The 24,830-nt window shown below is 40.3% G+C and overlaps 1 protein-coding gene across 1 annotated transcript in view; it reads left to right on the top strand.

The window, feature by feature from the left end:
- The window catches only part of HECW1 (HECT, C2 and WW domain containing E3 ubiquitin protein ligase 1), a 250,113-nt gene that overhangs the window by 124,350 nt on the left and 100,933 nt on the right, over positions 1 to 24,830 (top strand). The window contains exons 6-8 of the mRNA XM_057731731.1: positions 17,357 to 17,499; positions 20,768 to 20,868; positions 22,520 to 23,860. Of these exons, the coding sequence (XP_057587714.1) occupies positions 17,357 to 17,499; positions 20,768 to 20,868; positions 22,520 to 23,860 (1,585 nt within the window). The remainder of the gene's footprint in view (positions 1 to 17,356; positions 17,500 to 20,767; positions 20,869 to 22,519; positions 23,861 to 24,830) is intronic.

Here is a 24,830-nt window from a genome sequence, read left to right as displayed (position 1 = left end):
AACATGCCTCTCAGAAATGGACAGATCCAGCAGGAAGAAAATCAGTAAGGACATAGTTGAACTCAACATCTTCAATCAACTGGGTATAGTTGACATTTATAGACTACTTCATCCAATAACAGCAGAATACACATACTTCTTAAGTTCACATGGAACATTTACCAAGACAGACCAAATTCTGGGCCTTGAAACACACCTTACCAAATTGAAAAAGACAGAAATCACACAATGAATGATCTCCAACCACAATGAATTAAACTATAAATCAGTAACAGAAAGATAACTAGAAAATCCCTAAGTACATGGAGATTAAACAACGCACTTCTAAATAACACATGGATTATTTAGACATGGGTTAAAGAAGAAATCTCAAGAGAAAATTTTTAATGTTTTCTGCTAAATGAAAATGAAACCACAACTTACCAAAGTTTTTGAGATGCAATGAAAAGAGTACTTAGAGGGAAATGTATAGCATTGAATGGATCAATTAGAAAATAAGAAGATTTAAACTCAATAATCTAAGACCCCACCTCAGTAAAGTAGAAAAAGAAGAGTAAATTAAATCCAAAGGAGATGATGAAAAGAAATAAGAATTATGACATAAAGCAATGAAATTGAAAACAGGAAATCAACAGAAAAAAATCAATGAAACCAAAAACTGGATCTTTTACAAGAGCAATAAAGTCAATAAGCGTCTAGCTAGGCCAACTAAGAAAAAGAGAACACAAATTATTAATATCAGAAAGGCAGGTGGGGCTATTACTACAGGTCCCATGGAAACTGAAAGGATAATAAAAATACTATGAACAACTCTGTGCCCACAAATTTGATAACCTAGATGAAATCGACCAATTCCTTGAAAGACACAATTTTCCCAAACTTACATGAGAAGAAAGAGATAATCTGAATAGGCCTATATCTATTAAAGAAAGTGAATTAACAACTAATAACCTTCCAAAACAGAAAGCAGCAAGCCCGGATGGGTTCATAGGTGAATTCAACCAAACATTTAATGAGAAAATTATACAAATGTTATACAGAGAAAATACTTCCCAACTCATTACATGAGGTCAGAATTCCCTAATACCAAAACAGACAAAGATATTAAAGGAAAGAAAACTACAGACCAATAATTCTCAATAACGTAGATGAAAAACCTTCAACAAAGTATTAGCAATTAGAATCCAAAAAGCATAAAAAGAATTATATGCCACAACCTAATGTGATTTTTACCAAGTATGCAAGGCTGAGTCAGCATTCAAAGATCAATTAATGTAATCTGTCAAACACTAAAAACAAAAATCACATGATCATATCTAAAGATGCAGAACAAGCATTTGACAAAATCCAACACCCATTCATGATGAAAACTCTAAGTAAACTAGGAATGGAGAAAAATTTTCTCAACTTGATACAGTATCTCTAAAAAGTTCTACAGCTAACATCAAACTAATGGTGATAATCTCAAAGCTTTCCCACTAAGGGCAGAAGCAAGGCAACAGTGTACCCTCTCACCACTCCTTTTCGACATTGTACTGCAAATCCTTGCGAATGGAATAAGGTAAGAAAAAGAAATAAAAGGTATACAGATTAGGAATGAAGACTTAAAACTTTTCACAGATTATATGATATTGTGTGTGTAGAAAATCCAAAAGAATCAACAAAAAAATTCCTGGAACTAATAACTGATTATAGCAAGATTGCAGGGTACAGGGCTAACATAGAAAAGTCTACTGCTTTTCTATATACCAACAGTGAACAAATGGAACTTGAAATTTAAAACATACAAATGAAATACTTTAGGTATAAATATCAAAATATGTATAAGATCTGTATGAGGATAGTCACAAAACTGACTCATGAAATCAAAGAAGTAAATTGAGAAATATTCTGTGTTCATAGATAGGAAGATAATATTGTAAAGATGTGAGTTCTTCCCAACTTGATCTGTTGGTTCAAAGCAATCCTGATCAAAATCCCAGCAAGTTATTTTTATGGTATTGACAAACTAATTCTAAAGTTTGTATGGAGAGACAAAAGACCCAGAATAGCCAACACGTTATTGAAGGAGAAGAGCAAAGTTGTAGGACTGACACCCAACTTCAAGGCTTACTATAAAGCTGCAGTAATGAAAACAACATGGTATTCTCAATATATACATACATACACACGTACATACATACGAATAGATCAATGGGACAGAATAAAGAGTCCAGAAATAGACCCCCATGCAGTCAACCGATCTTTGACAAAGGATAACAAGCAGTACAATGTAGAAAAGATAATCTCTTTAACAAATGGAGGTGGAACAACTGGACAGCCATATGAAAAAAAAAAAATGAATCTAGCCATAGACCCTACGCTCTTCACAAAAATTAACTCAATATGGGTCATAGACTTAACTGTAAATTGAAAAGCTATAAAACTCCTAGAAGATAACATAGGAGAAAACCTAGATGATCTTGGGTAGGATAATGCCTTTTTAGATACCACATCAGAGACATGGTCTATGAAAGAAATAACTCATAAGCTGGACTTCATTAAAATTGAAACTTCTGCTCTGTGAAAGACAATGTCAATAGAATTAGAGGAAAATCCACAGACTGGGAGAAAATATTTGCAAAAGAAACATTTGATAAAGGAACATTATCCAAAATATACAAAGAAGTCTTAAAACTCAACAATAAGAAACCAAACACCCCAAATTTTAAATGTGCCAAAGATCCTGACAGACTACCAAAAAATATACAGATGGCAAATCAACATATGAAAAGATGCTCTATATCATATATCATCAGGGAAATGCAAATAAAAACAATAATGAGATACCACTACAAACCTATTAGAATGGCCCAAATCCGGAAAACTGACAATACTAAATGTGGAGCAACAGCATCTCTCATACATTGCTGGCAGGAATGCAAAATGGTACAGCCACTTTGGAAGACAGTTTGGCAGTTTCTTAAAAGCTAAACATACTCTTATACCATATGATCGAGCAATCAAATTCCTTGATATTTACCCAAAGGATTTGAAAACTTATGTCCACACTAAAGCCTGCACATGAATGTTTATAGAAGCTTTACACAAAATTGCCAAAACTTGGAAGCAACCAATATGTCCTTCAGCAGCTGAATGGATAAGTAAATTGTTTTACATCCAGACAATGGAATATTATTTTGAGCTATCAAGCCATGAAAAGACATGGTGGAACCTTAAATGCATATTAAGTGAAAGAAGCCAATCTTAATAGGCTATAGACTAGATTAATATAATTGCAATTACATGACATTCTAAAAAGGACAAAACTATGGAGACAGTAAAAAGATCAGTTGTTTCCAGGGGTTTATGGAGGGGAAAGATGAAAAGGCAGAGCACAGAGGACTTTTGGGAAAGTGAAAATTCTCTGTCTGATATTATAATAATGGATATAAGTTGTTATACATTTGTCCAAACTAATAAAATATACAGCAGCAAGAATTAACCCTAAGATAAACTATTGACTTTGGGTAATTATGACATAGGTTACATTTTATGATCCTTCATATGCTGAGTAATTCTGCATGATACCTTGAACATTATGAATGCCATGTTTAAGAGATTCTGTATTTTATTATGTTGCTTCAAAGAGTATTAATCTGGTTAAGCTCACATTGTCATGCATATGGTAGACAGTAGCTCAGATCACAGTTCAGTTCTTTAAGCCCTAAATTCAAGCTGGCTTCATTTGCCCTGTGCATTTATGATTCTGGGCTTGGCCAGCAACTTGGGCTGAGTTTATATACAGAGTTTGCCTGTTTTCTTTCTAGAGTTCCTCTTTCATTCTCTGGTAACACTGGTTGCCCCAGGCTTCTTTGTCTCGTTCTTCCAGCCAAAAAGATGGTAGAATTTTTGTTGAAGTTTTAGCTGCTCTCCACCACTGTTACAGTGACGATAGCTTCATTCAGGTCAAAGACCCCCAAATATGGAGAACTTATTCCATGCCAGTCTCTTGTTTCAGTGAAGAAGTGTTCATAATTCAACTGTGTAACAATTACAAACAATTCTTTTACATTTTTCTAGACATTGCCAGTATTTGGATTTCTTTAAACAAGTAACAATGGTTGTCTGTCTTCTGTTCTTTATAAGTGTCCTATTAAAGTATAAACTTAAAGTCAATATGAGCCACCACATTGACAACTTAAGGAAAAGTATGTTTATTTCAGTAGATCCAGAAAAAGTAGTTGATAAGATTTAATATTCATTCCTTATTTTTACGTACTCTTAGAAAACTAGAGAATAGAAGGGAACTTCTTCAATCTTATATAGGATTTAAAATAATAAAAATAATAAGAATAAAATCTACAGCATACATCATACTTGATAAAATGTTGAAATACTTTTCCTTGAAATTGGCAAGACAAGCATGCACCCTTTTAGCCACTTCTATTTAATATTGTACTAGAAATCCCAGCCAATGCAATACGGAAAAAATAAACAAAATACATTAGAAGTGAAAAGGAAGACTGTTCTTACTCTCAAGTGACATTGTTACATAAGTAAACAGTGTAAAAGAATCAACAAACTATTCAAATTAGTGTGTGAATTTAGTGATGTCACTAAATAAAGGTCAATGTAAATTATATTGTAATTTCTATAGGCAAGTAGATATTTAAACAATTTAAAGATATCATTTACAGTTGTATCAAAATCATCAAATATCTAGGAATAGATCCAACAAAAATGTGGAAGTTCTCTATATTGAGCACTACATTTCTAAGAGAAATTAAAAGCAGTCTAAATGAAAGGAGAGAGATTATATGCTCAAGGCTTACAAAATTCACATGGTTAAGGTGTTGATTTTTCCTCAGATTGATCTGTAAATTCAATGAAATATCAATCAAAATCCTAAGAGGTTTTTTTAATGTTACCTGGCAAGCTAATTCTAAAATCTATATAGAAATGAAAAAGACCAAGAATAGGCAAGAGAATCTTGCAGAAGAAAAAAAGTAGAAGAAACTAACACAATATTGTAAAGCAATTATACTCCAATAAAGATCTGAAAAAAAAAAGAAAAAGAAAAAAAGCAGGACTTACACTATCAGATGTCATGACAAATATAAAGCTATAGGAAGGAGGATGGCACAGCATTGGTACATAATCGACAAACAGCTGACTGAATTGATTATAATCCAGAGGTAGATGCACACGCATATCATTATTATTTTATGACAATGGTAATATTGCAGTGCAGTGAGGAAAGGATGGCCTGTTCATAACTTGGCATTGGGTCAGTTTGCTATTCAGATAGAAAACAAATGAACCTTGAATGCAGTCTCACAAGATATACAAAAATTCATTCCAAATAGATTGTAAATCTAGATATGAAATAATAATAAAGCTTCTAGTTCATAACAAAACATGAGAATACTTCATGACCTGTGGAAGCCAAAAAAATTCTTAAATTCAGCACAGAAAGCATTAACCATAAAAACAAAAGATTGATTAATTGGAAGACATTAAAATTAAGAATGTCTGTTCATCAAAACTCTACATTAAGAACAAGCCATGGAAATATTGAGCTATATCTAAGTAGCAAAGAACTAGTATCTAAAATGCACATACTGGGGCTTCCCTGGTGGCTCAGTGGTTAAGAGTCCACCTGCCAATGCAGGGAACACGGGCTCAAACCTTGGTCTCGGAAGATCCCACATGCCGAGGAGCAGGTAAGCCTTTATGCCACAACTACTGAGCCTGAGTTCTAGAGCCCACGAGCCACAACTTCTGAAGCCCACATGCCTAGAACCCATGCTCTGCAACAGGAGAAGCCACAGCAGTGAGAAGCCTGCGCACTGCAATGAAGAGTAGCCCCCACTCTCCACAACTAGAGAAAGCCTGCGCACAGCAACAAAGACCCAACACATCCAATTAATTAATTAAAATGCATATACTACCCCTACAAATCCAAAAGAAAAGGACAAAAGACAGAAACAGGCACTTCACAAAGGAGAATGTCGAAATGCCAGTAAATATGTAATATTTTATGCTTTCTCATGCAGTGGTAAATGGGATTGTTTCCTTAGTTTCTCTTTTTGATCTTTCATTGTTAGTATATAGAAATACAACAGATGTCTATGTATTAATTTTGTATTCTACAGCTTTACCAAATTCCTTGATGAGCTCTAATAGTTTTCTGGTGGCATCTTTAGGATTTTCTGTGTATAGTATCATGTCATCTGCAAACAGTGACAGTTTTACTTCTTCGTTTCCAGTTTGGATTCCTTTTATTTCTTTTTCTTCTCTGATTGCCATGGCTAGGACTTCCAAAACTATGTTGAATAGTAGTAGTGAGAGTGGACTTCCTTGTCTTCTTCCTGATCTTAGAAGAAATACTTTCAGTTTTTCATTGTTGAGTATGGTGTCAGCTGTGAGTTGGTCATATATGGCCTTTATTATGTTGAGATATGTTCCTTCTATGCCCAATTTCTAGAGAGTTTTTGTCATAAATGGTGTTGAATTTTGTCAAAAGCTTTGTCTGCATCTATTGAGATGATCATATGGTTTTTATTCTTCAGTTTGTCAATGTGGTGTATCACAGTGATTGACTTGTGGATATTGAAAAAGCCTTGTATCCCTGGGATAAATCCCACTTGAATCAAGGTGTGTGATCCTTTTAATATGTTGTTGTATTCAGTTTGCTAGTATTTTGTTGAAGTTTGTCCATGTTCATCAGTGATACTGGCCTGTAGTTTTTGTGTGTGTGTGGTATCTTTGGTTTTGGTATCAGAATGATGGCGGCCTCATAGAATGAGTTTGGGAGTATTCCTTCCTTTGCAACTTTTTGGAATAGTTTCAGAAGGGTAGGTGTTAACTCTTCTCTAAATGTTTGATAGAATTTGCCTCTGAAGCCATCTGGTCCTGTACTTTTGTTTTTTGGGAGGTTTTTAAACACTTTTAATTTCAGTACTTTTGATTGGTCTGTTCATATTTTCTGTTTCTATTAGAAATTAATACTTAGGTTTTCTACCAGAATAATGTGGCTTGGGCACTGAAGGTGCAATCTAGCATTCATAGAAGAGTGTACTTTAGATTACTCACAAGCTTGGATTATATTCCACTTTTGCAGCATCAATATGTGATTTGGAGTGGAATTACCTTCGGGAGTAGCCAGTCACTCATTCCCTCTCTTGTCAATGTGCATTTCCATATTCAAATTACACATTTCTGTGTGCATCCTTATTAAGCACAAGAAGATAAATAACGTGGTAAGAACTATAGAGGAGATATGGAAGCAGAAGAAAGAACAGCTGTCTCTGTTGGTGGTTCCCAAAGTCAGAAAAGTCTTCATAGAAGAAATTTTATTTGAATGGGTTTTTAAAGGATGAGTAGGAGTTTGGCATGGCCAGGAAGCTGGGGAAGAACAATTTCTAGGAAAATAGTAAGTCTGTGAAAATGTGTGAAAGAAAATGAGGTTGTCAGGGAATGAGTATAATAAATGAAGGTGGAAAGATTGGCAGGAACCAAGCATGTCATTAGAAAATTTGGATTTCATCCCATGAGTGAGAAAAAAAATCAGGGGAAGTTATTCTGCAAGAGAATGAAAGGATCAAATGTTGTGTTTCAGAGACATAACTTTACTGGCCAATATAAGAGAGAAGCTGAAGACTGGGAGACCAGTTAGGAGGTTATTCCATGGGCAGGGCATGACAAGGGCCAGTGGCAGCAGAAGTAGGGAGGAGAGAACAGACTGGAGAGTTTAGACTCAATGACTGATTGGATATAAGGCTCCTGAAGGGACAAAGAACAACCAGGGTTGCCCAAGGTGTGCAGCTGAGGAGCTGTAGGATGGAGATGACAATTTACCAACAAAGCCTGTGCAGACAGTGCTGCTTCTTGGTTAGGGGTACTACAGAGTAAACACAGAAAGGTTGATTAAGTTGCAAATTTTGATCTTCCAATCTAGTAATCTAATTCTGTTCCTTTTGGATAGGCATTTAAATGAATCGTCTTCAAAAGCAAAAGAGAGATGTAGATGTGGATAAGGATATGGCTATAGATACAGTTACAGATAGAATACATGTATGTATTATGTATAACATATACTTTTGTATTTGATATATTTTATGTATAATATATAAGTATATAACACTACATATTTACAAGCACACACTTGCAGACCTTGCTTCCCGCTCTGCCAAGCCATGAGTAAACATTGGCCTAACTTTGCCATAGCAGTGCCTGCAAATAAAATTAATGATATTCTGTTCTGTGGCTGAGCTTTCTCAGAGCCTGATATGAAGATGGTGAAGGCCCAGTCAAGATCCAGTTCACTTGTTCTTATGCATAAGAAGAAATGTAAACTTTCCATATACCACAGATTTTCAAGAGCAGCCTTTATGATTCAAAGCAGTTAGATTTCATGCAGATACAAGGCTGACATCTCAGCAGGATTCTGGCGTGTCCTTCCTGGGATAGAGTCAGGCTACACACTGCTTGGAGAGGTAGGTCTCCTACACCCAGAGTCCAAGAGCATCACCTCTTCATATAAAACCCTGTAACGATGCTACTGAGAGAGAAAAACTTTGTTCTTGATTCAATGATTGCTCTGCTAGTGGAGTTTTTTTTCCATCTGTGGTTATCCTTGACTTTAGGCAGTACTATTTTTGAGTACCATTTTTTTTTCTTTTTTTTTTTTTTTAGATGTTATGTTTGTAATTAATTTTATTATCATTTTTTTATTTATTTATTATTTTTGGGGGGTACACCAAGTTCAATCATCTGTTTTTATACACATATCCCCGTATTCTCTCCCTCCCTCGAGTCCCCCCCCACCCTCCCTCGAGTCCCCCCCACCCTCCCCGTCCCAGTCCTCTAAGGCATCTTCCATCCTCGAGTTGAACTCCCTTTGTTATACAACTTCCCACTGGCTATTTTACAGTTGGTAGTATATATATGTCTGTGCTACTCTCTCGCTTCGTCTCAGCTTCCCCTTCACCCCCCGCCCCCTCGCAGACCTCGAGTTCTCCAGTCCATTCTCTGCATCTGCGTCCTTGTTCTTGTCACTGAGTTCATCAGTACCATTTTTAGGTTCCGTATATGTGAGTACCATTTTTAAACTCAATGAATAGTGCCACCTGAATTGAAAGTCACATACCATGCACGGTTCTAAGGAAGAGTAGCTGCAGTTTGCATGCTCCATTTACTTCCTTCCTGCTTTCCTTCTCCTTGGGGAATCTTTGCACAGGAAGCACCAAGTCTAGTCCATTTAACTTTCATTAGTAATGAATAATGGTGGTGGCCGAATGGCACCAGGCAGCCTCTTGTGAATGGAGTTGGTGTTTCATTTTCCCCTTATGTCTGCAAGAGAAGAGAGGCAAAACTAGATGCCCCTCTAACTACGTATCATGAGCCATTTCACACAACAGTTAGGACCACTCCTCCGCCACATCGCCAGGCATCCAGTCTTGGCTTCCATTTGGTATTCGTGCCTTACTCCTCAACATCCTCCTACCTCTTCAAATATAATGTGACCCAAAATAAGTCAGCCATCCCTACCACTTCTCAGTTCTCAACCTTTCCTGACTTTCATAAATTTATGAGTGGTCATAAATGAATCATCTGTACTTCTGCTCTCTCAGACTGGGGTCATCTTTTCTCATACCTGTCCCTAAATGCCTAAGTGAAAATACTTTCCAAATCATGTTGAATATGTCTCTGAAATTTCCTACAACTATTTCTTCGTTTTTGATTATAGTGTCCCTGCTCACATTGATGTCTTTATTGTCTTGGCTACATCAAGGCAGTAGTAATGGTTCCCATTTGTTCTTGGTTACAACTAGTCCTTTCTCCCTGTGGCACCATCTTCCCTTTCTACCCAAGACCAACCATTATCGTGGATGATCAGAGCCCACATGAATGACCTAATATCCTTAACCTCCTTGATCTCGTTGACCTCTGTCACCAGTCATCCATTCCAATACTTACACCCTAGAACGTGTGAAACATCACAAGCTCTCCAGCTCTCTAGCTCTCTCTTTACAACTTAATATCCTCCCATAGCCAACCCCTATTTCCATCATTCTGTACCTTCATTGCTTTGGGACATTCAGTCACTCAGCCCCTCTCTTCTCACCTAGCTACCAGTCCTCCACATGCCCTCAATCTTGCAAATCCAGTCTTAGAAACTTGAGGTTTCTTCCTCTCCCACGTGCCACAGCTCTCACTAAAATTTAGCCAGTCCACAAATGTGCCACCCTTTCCTCTCTGCCTGTCAGGCTTCCTCCTCACTTCTCCCTTGTCTTATCTGGTCTGTCTGCCTTTTGGTCTGACCATCTATGGACACCTCCTCAGCACGACCACGGTGACTTCTCTAAAATGCACATTTGAGTGTGTCATTTGTATAATTCAGTTCCATTGTTCCCAGGTGCCTTTGGGATAGGTCTAGGCTCTGTCCAGGAAGCCATTCATGATTTGGACCGTACTTATCTATCCAGTTTCCTCTCATAACTTGACCCCTTCTATAATGCAGACGTAGTAAGGCACCCACATTTTCTAAAGGGATCTGTGTCCTCTGTGAACTTCAGCCTTTTGCCCATAGCATCCTCTCCCCTGGAATGTCCCTCTCGCACCTTCTTCATCCAGCTGTTGCCTACTTATCTGTTATGACTTAGTTAAGGCATCACCTCCTCTGGGAAGTTGTCTCTACCTGTTCCTTAGCCTTCTCCCCACCGCCATGGCCACCCCTCCTCTCTGTACCTGTCCATCATGCTGAGCCATTGGGGACTCTTACTATGGAACTTTCTATTTTATCGTTGTTTACCTGAGGCATAAGACTGCTGGCCTTTTTTTTTTTTTGGGGGGGGGTACACCAAGTTCAATCATCTGTTTTTATACACATATCCCCGTATTCCCTCCCTTCTTTGACTCCCCCCCCTTCGAGTCCCCCCACCCTCCCCACCCCAGTCCTCTAAGGCATCTTCCAGGCTGCTGGCTTTTAAGTGTGTGGATGTGTCACCAGCACCTGGCTCAGAGTCAAGTGCTCAGCAGGTGTTTGTGAGTGAATAGGTAACACTTCTCTTCTTCTAAGCCATTGGCTTCTTATGACCAGTGCTCTCCTGATCTCTGCCTCACTTGCCCATTATGGAACTACTGCCATAGGTTAACATAATTTCCAATTTAATATTTCTTTTGGTTTACTACTCTGTTTTTATTTCAGTAAGTTCAGTTTATGGAAATTCTGTTTATAGAAGACTTACCCCATGTCTTTTCTGAAGCAAGCTAGAATATAATAAATTTTTAAAAAAGCCTCTTATTTCTATAAATGGCCTATTGAGTAACAATGCAAACCAAAATAAATAGATACCCCCATATATTACAACACTAGACTAATATCTCTCTGGAAAATTGAAGAAGGTAGGCCTACATCAGTAGTTTTAAACAAGGGCAGTTTTGCCCCCAGGAGACGTTGGGCAATGATTGGAGTCATTTTTGTTTGTCACAACTAAAGGGGTATTACTGGCATCTATTGGATAGAGGCCCACTACCATCCGCAGCTATTAATAAGAATGCCAAGACCAATAAATAAATAAATATTATTAAAAATAAATATTAAATTTAATAATGCTATTAAACTGGGGTTTGAAGAATATGTTATGAACCACTGGACTAAATATTTAGGCCACAGAGGAAGACTTAGATTTGATCTAAGAAACATTTTCCTAACAATGAGATTATTCTATATTAAAATGCGTTATTACTGAGGGAACTGACTCTCCACTCTGGTTGCACAGTGGAGTAATCTGGGAAGGTAGAAACACTACCAATGCCCAGCTATACCCCCAAGGGAATCTAATTTAATTAGTCAAGGATGGGATCCAGTAATAGGTATTTTTGTGAAAGCTCCCCAGATGATCCTAATGGGAGCCAGGGCTAAGTACCAATGGCCCAAAGCAAAAGTAAGAGTCTTACAACCTGCGCTTAAACAAAAGAAAGTTCATTTTTAACCAAAAGGAGGCTTGATGCTATAAGAACACTGTACGCATCATTCCAGCTCACACCCCAGCATTGGGCCTTGTACAGCTTTCTTCCTGCCATTGCTGCCCAATTGTAAGAGGTCTGGCAGTTTGTTCCTCAAGTGCAGCCAAGAAAGACAATTCAGAATTTAATGCTCTAATGGAAAGGTGACTTATGGAACTTTACTTTCTGACCCTCAAGACACCAGAAATTCTTTTGTCTAGAGAAGTTTCATGACTTATGCATTTATTAAGGAGCATTTTATTGATTGATTGGTCCAAGCATGGGGTACAGTTACCTTTAGATTATTTCAAGCAGAAGGAGGAGGACAGAGTGGGAAATGTCCAGACTTCCGATCCCTAAGGGTCTGGGATTGGCTCTTTCATTTGCCACATTGGTTTCTTTTTGGGTGAACTAGGATGCAAGGTGACAAAATTCCCCAAAGAGCAGGGGGCCTGGGTCAATAATGCATCTTTTTTTTTTAATCCTTTGCAGATATAGTTCACAGATTTCTCTTTTGACTGTTAACCAGGCCATTTCTCTGAATAGAAAGAGTGGGCATTAGTTGTAGGAAAATTGTAACTTTTGTCTGTGCACTAGGCATTTGAACCAGGCTTACAGATAACTACAAACAGCTGTGTAGAATTATCAGTTATTAAGTACCAGCTGAAATAAGGTAGTAAATTTGAAAGACATCCAATAATTGGAGAGTCAAAAGGAGAAGAATATGTTAGAGGATGGAGCAGGTCGAGTCTGGATAGACCAGGAATGGAGAAAGAAGATGCAGTTTAATCTAACAGAACATGGCCCTTCTCTTCCCAGTCTACAGTTGAAGATGCTGAGGTTCAGTGAGGCCGTGCATGAGAAAGTCAAGACCTTAGATGTGCAGATCTAGGAAAAAAAGCCAAGTCCACCTCACTCTGTAAGTTCTTCAGGGGCTCAAAGTAAGAGCCAGGTCAGCATCCAGATGAAGTTCATCACCCTGGCTTCAGGCTCACAGGTGCAAGTAGCTTGCTCAGGAATAGACAGATTTTTACATTTTTAGAGCTGCTCACTGGTTCTTAAATGAACCTGACCTATATAGCACAGAGAACTCTACTCAATGTTCTGTAATAACCTATATGGGAAAAGAATCTGAAAAAGAATGGAGATATATATGTATGATTCACTTTGCTGTACACCTGAAACTAACACAACATTGTAAGTCAACTATACTCCAATGAAATTTTAAAAAAAAAAAAAAAAAAAAAAAGAACCTGACCTAGCTAGAAGTTTACGTGGATTCCAGTAACCATGGCATGGAAGTACGGGCCTGGTGGGGGGAGGGGGGGTTGATGCCAGGGATGGAGGGGTGGATGTGTGAAGAGAGGCTGTGAAGGAAGTCTTTGTGGAGGGAGGAAAAGAACTCAGGATTTACCACCTAGTTTCAAAAGAACATCTTAGTAAGCTGACTTTAGTATCCCATGCAGGCTGCTAGCACCAGAAATACTGCTTTAATAAAAGTGATTACGGGACTTCCTAGGTGGTGTAGTGGTTAAGGACCCGCCTGCCAATGCAGGGGACACGGGTTCAAGCCCTGCTCTGGGAAGATACCACATGCCACGGAGCAACTAAGCCTGTGTGCCACAACTATTGAGCCTGCACTCTAGACCCCATGCTCCACAGCAAAAGAAGCCACTGCAATGAGGAACCTGTGCGCCACAATGAAGAGTAGCCCCAGCTCTCAGCAACTAGAGAAAGCCCATGTGCAATAATGAAGACCCAACGCAGCCAATAAATAAATAAAATAAATTTTGAAAAAAATAAATAAATAAATAAAAGTGATTACTTTTTTCATTATAAAAATAATACATGCTCATCACAGAAAGAAATGGGAGGGGACATAATCTTACTTGGTAAAGCAACTGCTATTAAAATTTGTTGTGATTCTTTCCAGTCTTTTTTCTGTTTTTTTCATTCACATTATTGTGATCATGAATTATATGTTTCCTGCTCTTGTCACTTAGCATTGGAAAATAAGCATTTTCTATCTTATTGTCATTTAATGTGTTATAATTGTAATTGCATATTTAGGTATAATCATAATATAAATTATTGTAACTTAGGAAATTATAAACTATTCTGTCGTATACATATACTGCAATGTGCCTAGCCTATGGTTGAGCTTTTAGGTTAGGAGATCCATTATAGTACACTTCAGAATGGAAGTACTGGGGACAAGATATGAAAGTTTGGGACCTGAGATAGTTAGGGAGCCTAGATGCTCACACAGCCAGGCCTTCTTAGAGGAGAAGCAAACCAATTCCTGGGTTAGATCCTCAAGTGTAGCATGTCTATAAATTCAGTTTTGTCAGTACCATAAATGATTGGTTTTTAGGAATTATATAGCTGTTTTTGTTTTTTTTGGTTAATTTTTTTTTATTTTATTGGAGTATAGTTGATTTACAATGTTGTGTTAGTTTCAGGTGTACAGCAAAGTGATTCAGTTCTATATATAAATATATTAATTCTTTGTTAGATTCTTTTCTCACATAGGTTATCACAGAATATTGAGTATAGTTCCCTGTAAACAGTAAATCCTTGCTGGTTATCTATCTTTTTGTTTGTTTGTTTTGGCTGCACTGTGTGGCATGCAGGATCTTAGTTCCCTGACCAGGGATTGAACCTGAGCCCTCAGCAGTGAAAGCACCAAGTCCTAATCACTGGACTGCCAGGGAATTCCCTGGTTATCTATCTTGTATATAGTAATGTGTGTATGTTTATCCCAAGCTCCTGATTTACCCCTCGCCCCCACGTTTCCCCTTTGGTAACCATAAGTTTGTTTTCAATATCTGTAAGTCTATGTCTGTTTTGTAAATAAGTTCATTTGTATCATTTTTTAAAAAATTAGATTCCACATATGAGTAATATCATATGAATTATATAGATGTTAACTAAAACTAATTTCTGTGATGGAAATTAGAAGCACCACATGGAGAGTGTGGAAGTCCTTATTGCTGTTTGCAAATATATCTGTTCTCTATCTCCCAGACAGACAGGAGGATCATACTTCCTATTCCTTGTGGGTGGCTGGGGTATGTTTCTAGTTGTGATGAAGACTTATGTTTGAAAGTGAACACTTATTTGCAGGAGGAAGACTCAGAGTTCTCTTTCCCTGTGTCACTGTGGCTGACAATGTTTGAGAGCACGTCTGCTCCATCGGCCTGGCTCCCTGAGTGACTAATGAGCAGAGCCCTCTGCCAGCCCACAATGACAATGTGAGCAAGGAAAAAACTTGGCCACCTTTGTTACCGAGTCCAAGCTCACTCTACTCACCACGTGACCAGCCAATAAATCAGGGATGAGGTGTTGAGGCAAGGAATATGACTTTATTCGGAAAGCTGGCAGGCTGAGAAGATGGCAGATTAGTGTCTCAAAAGAACTATCTTCTTGGGGTTTGGATGCCAGTTTCTTTTATAGAGCAGAGAGAGGGGAGGAGATGAGGGAGTAAAGTTAAAAGGCCATAAGTTTTGCAAATATCCCCTGAAATGGCCAGCCTCAGGAGGGGTAGGTGTTAATTTCTTCTTTCTTGCAGCCATCCACAGGTGGACAGGGTCCGGATGTTTCCCTGAACAAAGGCACTTTGGTTTAACATTCAGGCAGAGGGACAGGATTCCCTGAGGCAGGCCATTGTGTATAGACAGTATCCTCTTAGTGAACAAAAGCAACGGGAAGCAAAGGTTAAAGTAAAAGAAACAGATCCAACATGGATTCAGGATTGGCTCTTCCCTGTTACACCACAAATCACTGAGACTTAGAACTGGGTGGTTACTGCAGCATACCCCAGCCCATCCTGACTGGTAAGGAAGCAGTATTAACATTGGCATGCCGGATGTATTTAACCTCTGAAATTAGAAATCAACTGAAGTGAAAAGATTGCTGTTAGGAATTAATCACAATAAAAGAAAATAGTTATATATTTTAACTGTTACACAACCCTTGATTAAGGATACTGTAACTTTTAATCAAATCCTCCCTCCCACAGAGTCTGAGCTGGGCAGTGAAAACATTTTCCTCTCTCTCCTTTTCTACACTTACTGTTGGCCAAGCCAAGTTCTGATGATTACAGTCTTCCTTTAATTGTCATTGCCTTTATTTTAAAAGTCCTACAGTATGCTATTTAAGAAGTAAACAGTTTAAAACAGAATAAAAAAGATCTGATTTCCCCCCTCTCCACCATGAGCCCACATCCTCAAGTTCAGTTTGGAATGTACCCTCCAGGCATTTTCTCTGCAGTTCAAAGTCAAACGGAATCCCACTCTTCACAGTTTTCTACATCTTACCTTTTTTTTCAGTTAAAAATTTGTCAGGTATCATTTCATGTCAAAGCATATTTATTTACCTATTTCTTTTTAATGATAGCAGAGTTCTCTGTTTCAAAGATTTCCCATCCTGCATTTAGCTGGTTTCCAATTGGTAGACGTTTAAATCTCTCCAGCCTTTTGTGATTGTTAATAATGCTCTATTGAACATCCTTATAAAAAATATATATTTTGCACACTTGTACAAGTTAATCCAGAGGGAAAATTCCTAGAAGTAGAATTCTGAGTTGAAGGGAATTTGTACTTTAAATGCCAAAAAATATTACCAATTCCCTTCCCAAGGGTCCTATCAATTTGCATTTCCATCAATACAGTGTGAGAGTTTTTGTCTCTTCCCATTTTCCAGAAGGCAGTGTATGATCCAACTTTAAAAAATTTCTGCCATTAAAATCATGAAAAAAAAAGACATTGCATTGTTGATTTAAGTGCATTTCCTTAATTATAGGTGAGTTTTGTTTGTTCTTTTTTAAATATGTTGATACCTTCAGTCAAGTATGGTGAGGCCTGCGTAGCATTCTTTTCCTTTAAAGTGAATTGATTTTATTATTTGAATCTCAGAGAATAACCTTATTTTTAGGGAATTCCCTGATGGTCCAGTGGTTAGAATGCCACATTTCCACTGCAGGGGGCAAGGGGTTCGATCCCTGGTCGGGGGACTAAGACCCCCAAGCCAAGTGGCCAAAAAAAAAAAAAGAAAAAGAAAAGAAGCTTATTTTTAAGCACTGAGGAGGCTTCTCATTGTGGCCATTATTCATTTATTGAATAAACAGGGTTCACAGCATTTCTAAAACCTTGAGATAGATAGAGATAGGTAGATTCAGATAGGTAGATAGGCAGGCAGATGATAGATAGATAGATAGATAGATAGATAGATAGATAGATAGATAGATTGATAGATTGCTGCTGGGGTGTTTGACAATGACATCATTCAAAACGGATGGACTGGGGATTGGCCAGCCCTCGCCCCTTGCAATTAATTGATATCACATGTTTTTTCATTGCAGCAATTCAGCTTTGTGTCCTTGCCCACTGATGTGCTGGAAATTGAGGTGAAGGACAAGTTTGCCAAGAGCCGCCCCATCATCAAGCGCTTCTTGGGAAAGCTGTCGATGCCCGTTCAGAGACTCCTGGAAAGACATGCCATAGGGTAAGCCTTGACCAAGAGCTCAGTATCACTAGGCACCAACCAGCAGGCCAGGCCCAAGGGCGGCAACAATACAGCCTCATAGAGACTCGAACTGAAATGGTGGTGCTGTATTTCCTTGGCTTCTCCCATTATGTTGCTTGAGCTATAACATTTAATTAAACAGACTCTTCCTTTTCCCCTTGTTTGTGTACCACTGGTTATTATGCACAAGAGTAAAAAATTCCCAAGACACAATAATGAAAGAAGCCCTTAATGCAGCATTTTTTCTGTACAGATAGAAATTAAAATTTGTTTTTCTACAAAGGATATCATTTCATTCATATGCCTGTCTTGTGTGTAGGATGTAATCATTTGTGACATTTCCATAACAAGATGAAATGCTGGGTTACTAGACCAGAGTGCCTTAGAATATGCTAGTATTTATAGAAAATGCTAGATAATATGTATGAAATTTTAAAAGCGTGAATCCTTATGAAACAACCACAGTTATATTGCTTGCATAGTTCAGTGTATGTAAGAACATGTTTCTGCAGTTTGTATCTTCTACGTTCACGTAGAGTTCTTATTAAACTCTGACCAGGTAAAATCCTTGTACATAATGTGTATTTCCGTAGGTAACAGCAACTATATTTGAAAAAACTAGGTATAGCTCTCTGGTTATAGATATGCCTCAATGCAATACTTAGAATGACATCAAAGGAATGAGAAAAAGTTATGCAGAATTTCCAAGGGTCTTAATTTAAAGCTCTTTGGATTTTCAGGACTTTGGAATCACTCGCAGTTATCATAAGGCCATGTAATCAGAACCTCAGAGCATGTGTGCAGCTGTGTGCACATAGACGTGTTAATTCCCAAGCCGAAGGGAGTTGATATTTACGAAGCTACTCGTGTTATCAAACAAGGTGTTTGCATTTTCCACTCAAACAAACAAACAGGAATGTACCTAAAGAACATACAGCAGTCTGCGGCACATAGGGACTGAATCATTCCAAACTGTTCATGTTTAAAATAGCAAATTGTGTGCCATTTAAAATAAAGGCAGCTCATGGGACTTCCTTGGTGGTCCAGTGGTTGGGATTCCGCCCTTCCAGTGCAGGGGGTGCAGGTTTGATTCCTGGTTGGGGAACTAAGATCCTCCATGCTACACAATGCGGCCAAAATAAATTTTTTTTTCTAAAAGGCAGCTCAGAAAGCTCCCTCAATTCCTTTGCCTGTAACATGGCAGCCCTCCACTATCTGCCTGGCTGTCTACCTCCCTTCAAGTTCTCTACTCCCCCCTGCCTCAGGCTTCATGTTGGAAATGTCACTGCTGCCTTGAACCCTTTAGGTAGTGGTCCAGCCTCATGTCCCCGTCTGGATGTAAGCTATTTAAAGGCAGTGGTATACGTTACCTGCTGTGTAGCACCAGCAGCACTTTTTACATGGCAGAGGCTCAAAAAATATTTGTTGATAAAGTGAGTGACAAGCAAAGGGAAGAAAAATGCAGAAAGCAAATGCAAAGCATGAGCAATTTAATTTTGTCTCACTGTCTGATGGTCTTCAGGCTTCCTCTGATTTCAACTAGGTGTGGGGTTGAGGATCTCTTTCTTATGGTCATAGTAGACCTACCTCATAATGTTGACCAAGGCCCATGTCAATATTGTAGCTCATTCTATTTTCCCTGCATATGATGCTTTATTTAATGGGCTTCCTAGAAACTCCAAGCGTGAAACCAGGACTTACCAAAGAGAAATACTAAGTCAGTGGATCACTGGGATATATGTTGTTTCATAATGCTGGTGCTTTCTAGGAAGAAGCATTAAAACACTACCAGCCAGTGATTTATCTTTTTATCTGAATGTCACAAATGAGTAAATGAATACAGAATTATCTAAGTAACAATTGGTTTTGGAATATGTCTTTGTTATTATTGGGTGGAGTGGATTTGTTAACTTCTGAATATCCCAAAGCAGTCACTCTTCCTATTTAGGCCAAGGTAGTGGACCATGTACTCTGCTGAAGCTGCATTGTTTTTTTGTTGTCGTTGTTATTTGTTTGTTTTTTAAATTTTTATTGGAGTATAGTCGCTTTACATTGCTGTGTTAGTACAGCAAAGAGAATTAGCTGTATATATATATATATCCCCTCTTTTTGAAGCTGCATTGTTGATGAAACTACAATAGCAAAGTTTTAGGTTGATTTCTCCCTGGGTAATTGTCTTCCTAGTAATTAAAAATTGCCTTGGGTGGGCAGAGGGAATGGTGCCGGAGTCCAGGGTGGAGTTTCAGAGTCTCTCTGTGGGACCCTGGAGTTGGTGTAACTGGAGGTCACTGGCCAGTGGACCCAGCCCACAAGTCTTGCTTTGCTCCGCTCTGCAGCAGGTCACTTTCTGAACCACTCCACAGGGTCCCTGGTAACCAGGACAGCATACTTCCATAGATATTAGATAGATAGATAGATAGATAGATAGATAGATAGATAGATAGATAGACAGACAGACAGACAGACAGACAGACAGACAGGTAGGTAGGTAGGTAGATAGATAGATAGATAGATAGATAGATAGATAGATAGATGATAAATAGATAGATAGATAGGTAGATAGATAGATAGATAATCACAAGACATGCATCTGCTGCTGGCACTGTCTATTATCAAGGGCATATTTGGAAAATGTCAGTCTGCACAGGAAAAGCAAGCAAAGGATATCCATGTCTTTTTTTTTTTTTTTTTTTTTAGAACACAGGTTGGCAAACTTTCTGTAAGGGGACAGATAGTAAATATTTCAACTATATAAGACCTATGGTTTCTGTCCCAACTCAGTTCTGCCATTGGAGCATGAAGTCAGCCTGGACAAGAAGTAAACTTAATAAGCGTGGCTTATTCTAATAAAACTTTTATTTACGGAAACTGAAATTTGAATTTTGTATCATTTGCATGTATCACAAAATACTACTTTTCGTCTGCTTTTTTTTCCAATCATTTAAAAATGTGAAAAGCTCATGGCCTTATGAAAACAGGTGATGGGCCAGATTTGGCTCATGGGCTGTAGTTTACTCATGCCTGCTTTGGAGTATTCGGTGAGGATTTTCTTGAAGGTTTTCACTGCTGTTGAGCAGATGTACTTTCCTATCAGACTATCTCATATATTCCTGAGCAGATCACCACCTCCTAATAGCAGGGCCTCCCTGGGCTTGCGTGCCTCACCCACTGGCATAGAAAGCACACTGCATGGTCTTTAGGAGGACAGGTGTTGACCAGATCTGTGATGGTGCTTCTTTCCTTCTAGGGACAGGGTGGTCAGCTATACACTGGGCCGCAGGCTTCCAACAGATCATGTGAGTGGACAGCTGCAGTTCCGATTTGAGATCACTTCCTCCATCCACCCAGGTATTTTCAGCATGTACTTCATGTGTTGTCCTAGCCTAGTGTCATAGCATGGTTCCTTTCTCCAAAACACAGTAACCATGGTTCTCTCCAGACGTGTCCTAGGTTTTGTGGTTCTCTTTATGTCTTCTCCATTTGAGGCCTGGAAGCCAGTGATCTGCTCTGGAAACCAGGTTTCTGTCCCCCTTTTTATTTTTTTATACATATATTTTTTGGCCACGCCATGTGGCTCATGGGATCTTAGTTCCCTGACCAGGGATCGAACCCATGCCCCCTGCAGTGGAAGTGCAGAGTCCTAACCACTGGACACCACCAGGGAAGTCCCTGCTGTCCCCTTGATCAAGAGGCTCCTCTTCATTCTGGTGACCCAAAGGTAGAGGGTTTAGACAGTGGAGTGGGAATTGACATAGAGGCCAAGATAGGTTTGAAGCCATGTCTAATTTATCATTTTACTCCCAGCACCCACATAAGGACTTGCTCAATAGATGTTGAATACATGAATATACGCGAGTGAATGAATGAATGTGATGCATGTCCTACTGTTAAACTGTGATTACCCAGCGGATTTTTACAATATCACAGGAAAAATGAAAACTATAAATTGGACAGAAAACTTTAGAATCACCCCTTGTTCAGTTTCTCAAGTGAAAACATATCTCCATATAAGAATGATGAGATGCCTCTTAATTCTGTTCTCATTCTTCTCCCACAACCCCCCTCGTAAGTCTAGATCAGACTGAGAATTGTTCGGTCCTCTGGGCCACACTTATGAGTTGCCATTAAAGCTAATAAAGCTTTTGAAAACTCAGGGTTAAAGTTTACCAAGGTCTGCTCATCAAACAAAGTCATACTGTTCTACACCCAACATACAAAGCAGATTGTAAGAAAACACTTGATGGTTTCATCATTTCATATCCAGCCTTTTCTACATTCTGAGCATGAAACTGTCTTCCTTCAGTGTAGCAGTAAGGACAGCTTTACGGCACACCAGAGAGATTGTTATTCTTCAAAGAGTGGATAGCAGTAGGGCTTGAAATGGGAATTCTCATCTGGCAGGGATGCAGTAGAGCAACTGGGGGAAGGTAGAGGTAAACTGTGCTTGCTACTCCTTGAATGGGTGCTTGGTGTAGAGACCTGGTTTATTTTCCCACTGCAATAATCTCCATATGTTGGAAGCCTTCCAGTCTGAGTCACTGAATGACAGTGGTTGCTCCCATCATTGGCCTTTCCTTCTCTCTGGTCACCTAAGAACCCCATTCTTCCACCCTCTGGAACCCAGCCATAGGAAACACTCTGAACAAGTTTAATTAGTCCTGCTTGGAGCCAGCAAAGAACTATAAACCCTATCCCCCATCTCTGAAGTCTTCCATGTAGCAAACATTTATGTGCCCAGAACTGGAGCAGTGCTGGGCTTTGGGCATTTTAACCAAAAAAAATGAAGTCCCTTGAAGCGGAATTCTCAAATATATCATGACTGCAAGTTGTTCTTAATATAAGGAGAACTCATTCTTGCAGAATTTTTAGCAGAGCTTTGGCCACTGGGAAACCCTCATCAACCCCTACATCCAATATCCTAAGGCAGAAATCCCTAGCATGGCTCCCATGTCCGCCAGAGTAGACTAACACCACAGTGACATTTTCTTCTTGTCCGCAGATGATGAGGAGATTTCCCTGAGTACCGAGCCTGAGTCTGCAGAAATTCAGGACAGCCCCATGAATAGCCTGGTGGCAAGCAGCCGTGGGGAGCCCCCTTGCAGTGATGCGCCAGAGCCCTTGGGGACCCCAAAGCTGGAGCAGCCCAGCCAGGGCAGTGCCATGAGCACTGCAGGGAACGAGAGCCTGGAGCTTGCCAATCTGGTTGAGGCAGCGGCAGGTACCGTGGAGGCAGGAGATGATGGCACAGTCTCTGTGGGGCCTGAGGGGGCTGGGGAGTTTCTGGCCCCCGGGCCAGAGGACATGGAGCCCGCCCCGAGTGCGGAAGAACTGGCTGAGCGGCTGGACCTGGGAGGGGAGGTGGCCCTACCGGGCCTGCTGGAGGACGGTCAAGCCCCAGGCAGCCCCGGGGAGCCTGTGGCCGAGGAAGTGGCAACAGAGAGCAGGGCTGGCGGGCAGGAGGAGGAGAAGGAGCAGGTGGAGGAGGAGGTGGGAGACGTGTCTGCCCTGGGGCAGGGAGAGGACAGGCTGCAGCTGCGAGCCTCGGTGAAGAGGAAAAGCAGGCCGTGCTCCCTGCCGGTGTCCGAGCTGGAGACGGTAATTGCGTCCGCCTGCGGGGAGCCCGAGACGCCTCGGACCCACTACATCCGCATCCACACGCTGCTGCACAGCCTGCCCTCCGCGCAGGGCGGCAGCATGGATGACGACGGCGCCGAGGAGGAGGCTACCCTCAGGGATGCCTCGGAGAAGGATGCGCTGAGCGAGGTGGACACGGTCGCCGCCGAGCCTCCTCCCCTGGAAGAGGATGGAGAGGCCCTCGAGGGGGCCACTCCAGGAACGGCGTCCCCCGGCCACTCGGGCTTGGCCAACGGCTCAGTCCCCGATGGCGACACGCTCCCCAGCACGGGGAGCGAGAGCGACTCCAGCCCGCGGCAGGGCGGGGACCACAGCTGCGAGGGCTGCAATGAGTCCTGTTGCAGCCCCTCCTGCTACAGTTCTTCGTGCTACAGCACGTCGTGCTACAGCAGCTCCTGCTACAGCGCCTCCTGCTACAGCCCCTCCTGCTACAGTGGCAGCAGGTTCGCCAGTCACACCCGCTTCTCCTCTGTGGACAGCGCCAAGATCTCCGAGAGCACCGTCTTCTCCTCGCAGGACGACGAGGAGGAGGAGAACAGCGCCTTCGAGTCGGTGCCCGACTCCGTGCAGAGCCCCGAGTTGGACCCAGAGTCGGCGAACGGTGCGGGGCCATGGCAAGACGAGCTGGCCGCCCCCGCCGGGAGCGTGGCCAGAACCGTGGAAGGTCCGGAGTCCCCCGTGGCAGGGCCGAGCAGTCGGAGAGAAGGTTAGACCTCACACCCCATCAGAGCGGGAATAGGACCACCAGGGGGACGCAGGTCTCACCAACATGCTTTAAGAACAAGAGGGAGAGGATCGGTCCCAAATGAGGTTGCTGCAGCAGCCGCGTGTGCCTGTCCTGTACATATATGTGTGCATGTGTATATGTGTATGTCAGTATTCCAGACTGTGGGTAGCTGACACCCCATCACTGCTCAGATACACACCAAGAATTACAACTAGTTGGTTGTGAGCGTGTACTTGTATGTGTGCTTCTCTGTTTTAACTAATCACTGGTTATAGGGTACATGCTACCCTCTAGTCTTGACAGCAACCAGAGCATCAAGGCTAGTATCAAATGATATAAGCAGGAAATGATCATCAGCATTAGATGGATAATGTGTCAATATCCTCTGATCCCCAAAATCTATTGAAGATTAGCAATAAATGTTAATATAACTGGAAGAACGTTGAGATTACCTGTTTTAGAATTTAAGCTGTGTACAAATGGATATGTACAGCCTACATATGTGTCATGATTTCTGTCTGCTCGATTCTGTTATTGTTGTTGGTTTTGTTTTGTGTTGTTTTGGGGAACTTGGGGGCTGTTTTGGCTAATGGAAGGGAAGAATAACATGAACGTGTAAATTGCTTTGTCTCAAAGAAGATTCTAATCCAACAGCTGTCCCCTTTAGTTTCAAAATGTATTCTGTGTCTTAACCAAAGACCTTCCTTCTTAGTCATGCCTGTGGAATCATATGTAAAGTTAATTTGCATTTCCTTATCCAGAATTGGGAACGGCCTTCCAGTCAAGTGACAGTGACATCAAGGGAAATAATTTAAAAGTCACATAATATGAAATAATTCAGTTGTTTTAAAAGAGAAAAATATAGAGTCTGCTATTTTGCTGTTCTAATTTGTTTAAATTAGCCTCCAAACAAAATGTGGTGGTATTGCCTCTAGATTGTAAGCTCATC

The sequence above is a fragment of the Hippopotamus amphibius genome, chromosome 4 (genome assembly GCF_030028045.1).
Source record: "Hippopotamus amphibius kiboko isolate mHipAmp2 chromosome 4, mHipAmp2.hap2, whole genome shotgun sequence".
Taxonomy (NCBI): Eukaryota; Metazoa; Chordata; class Mammalia; order Artiodactyla; family Hippopotamidae; genus Hippopotamus; species Hippopotamus amphibius.
Note: the sequence above shows the minus strand (reverse complement) of the source record. Positions and strands in the feature narration are given on the sequence as shown.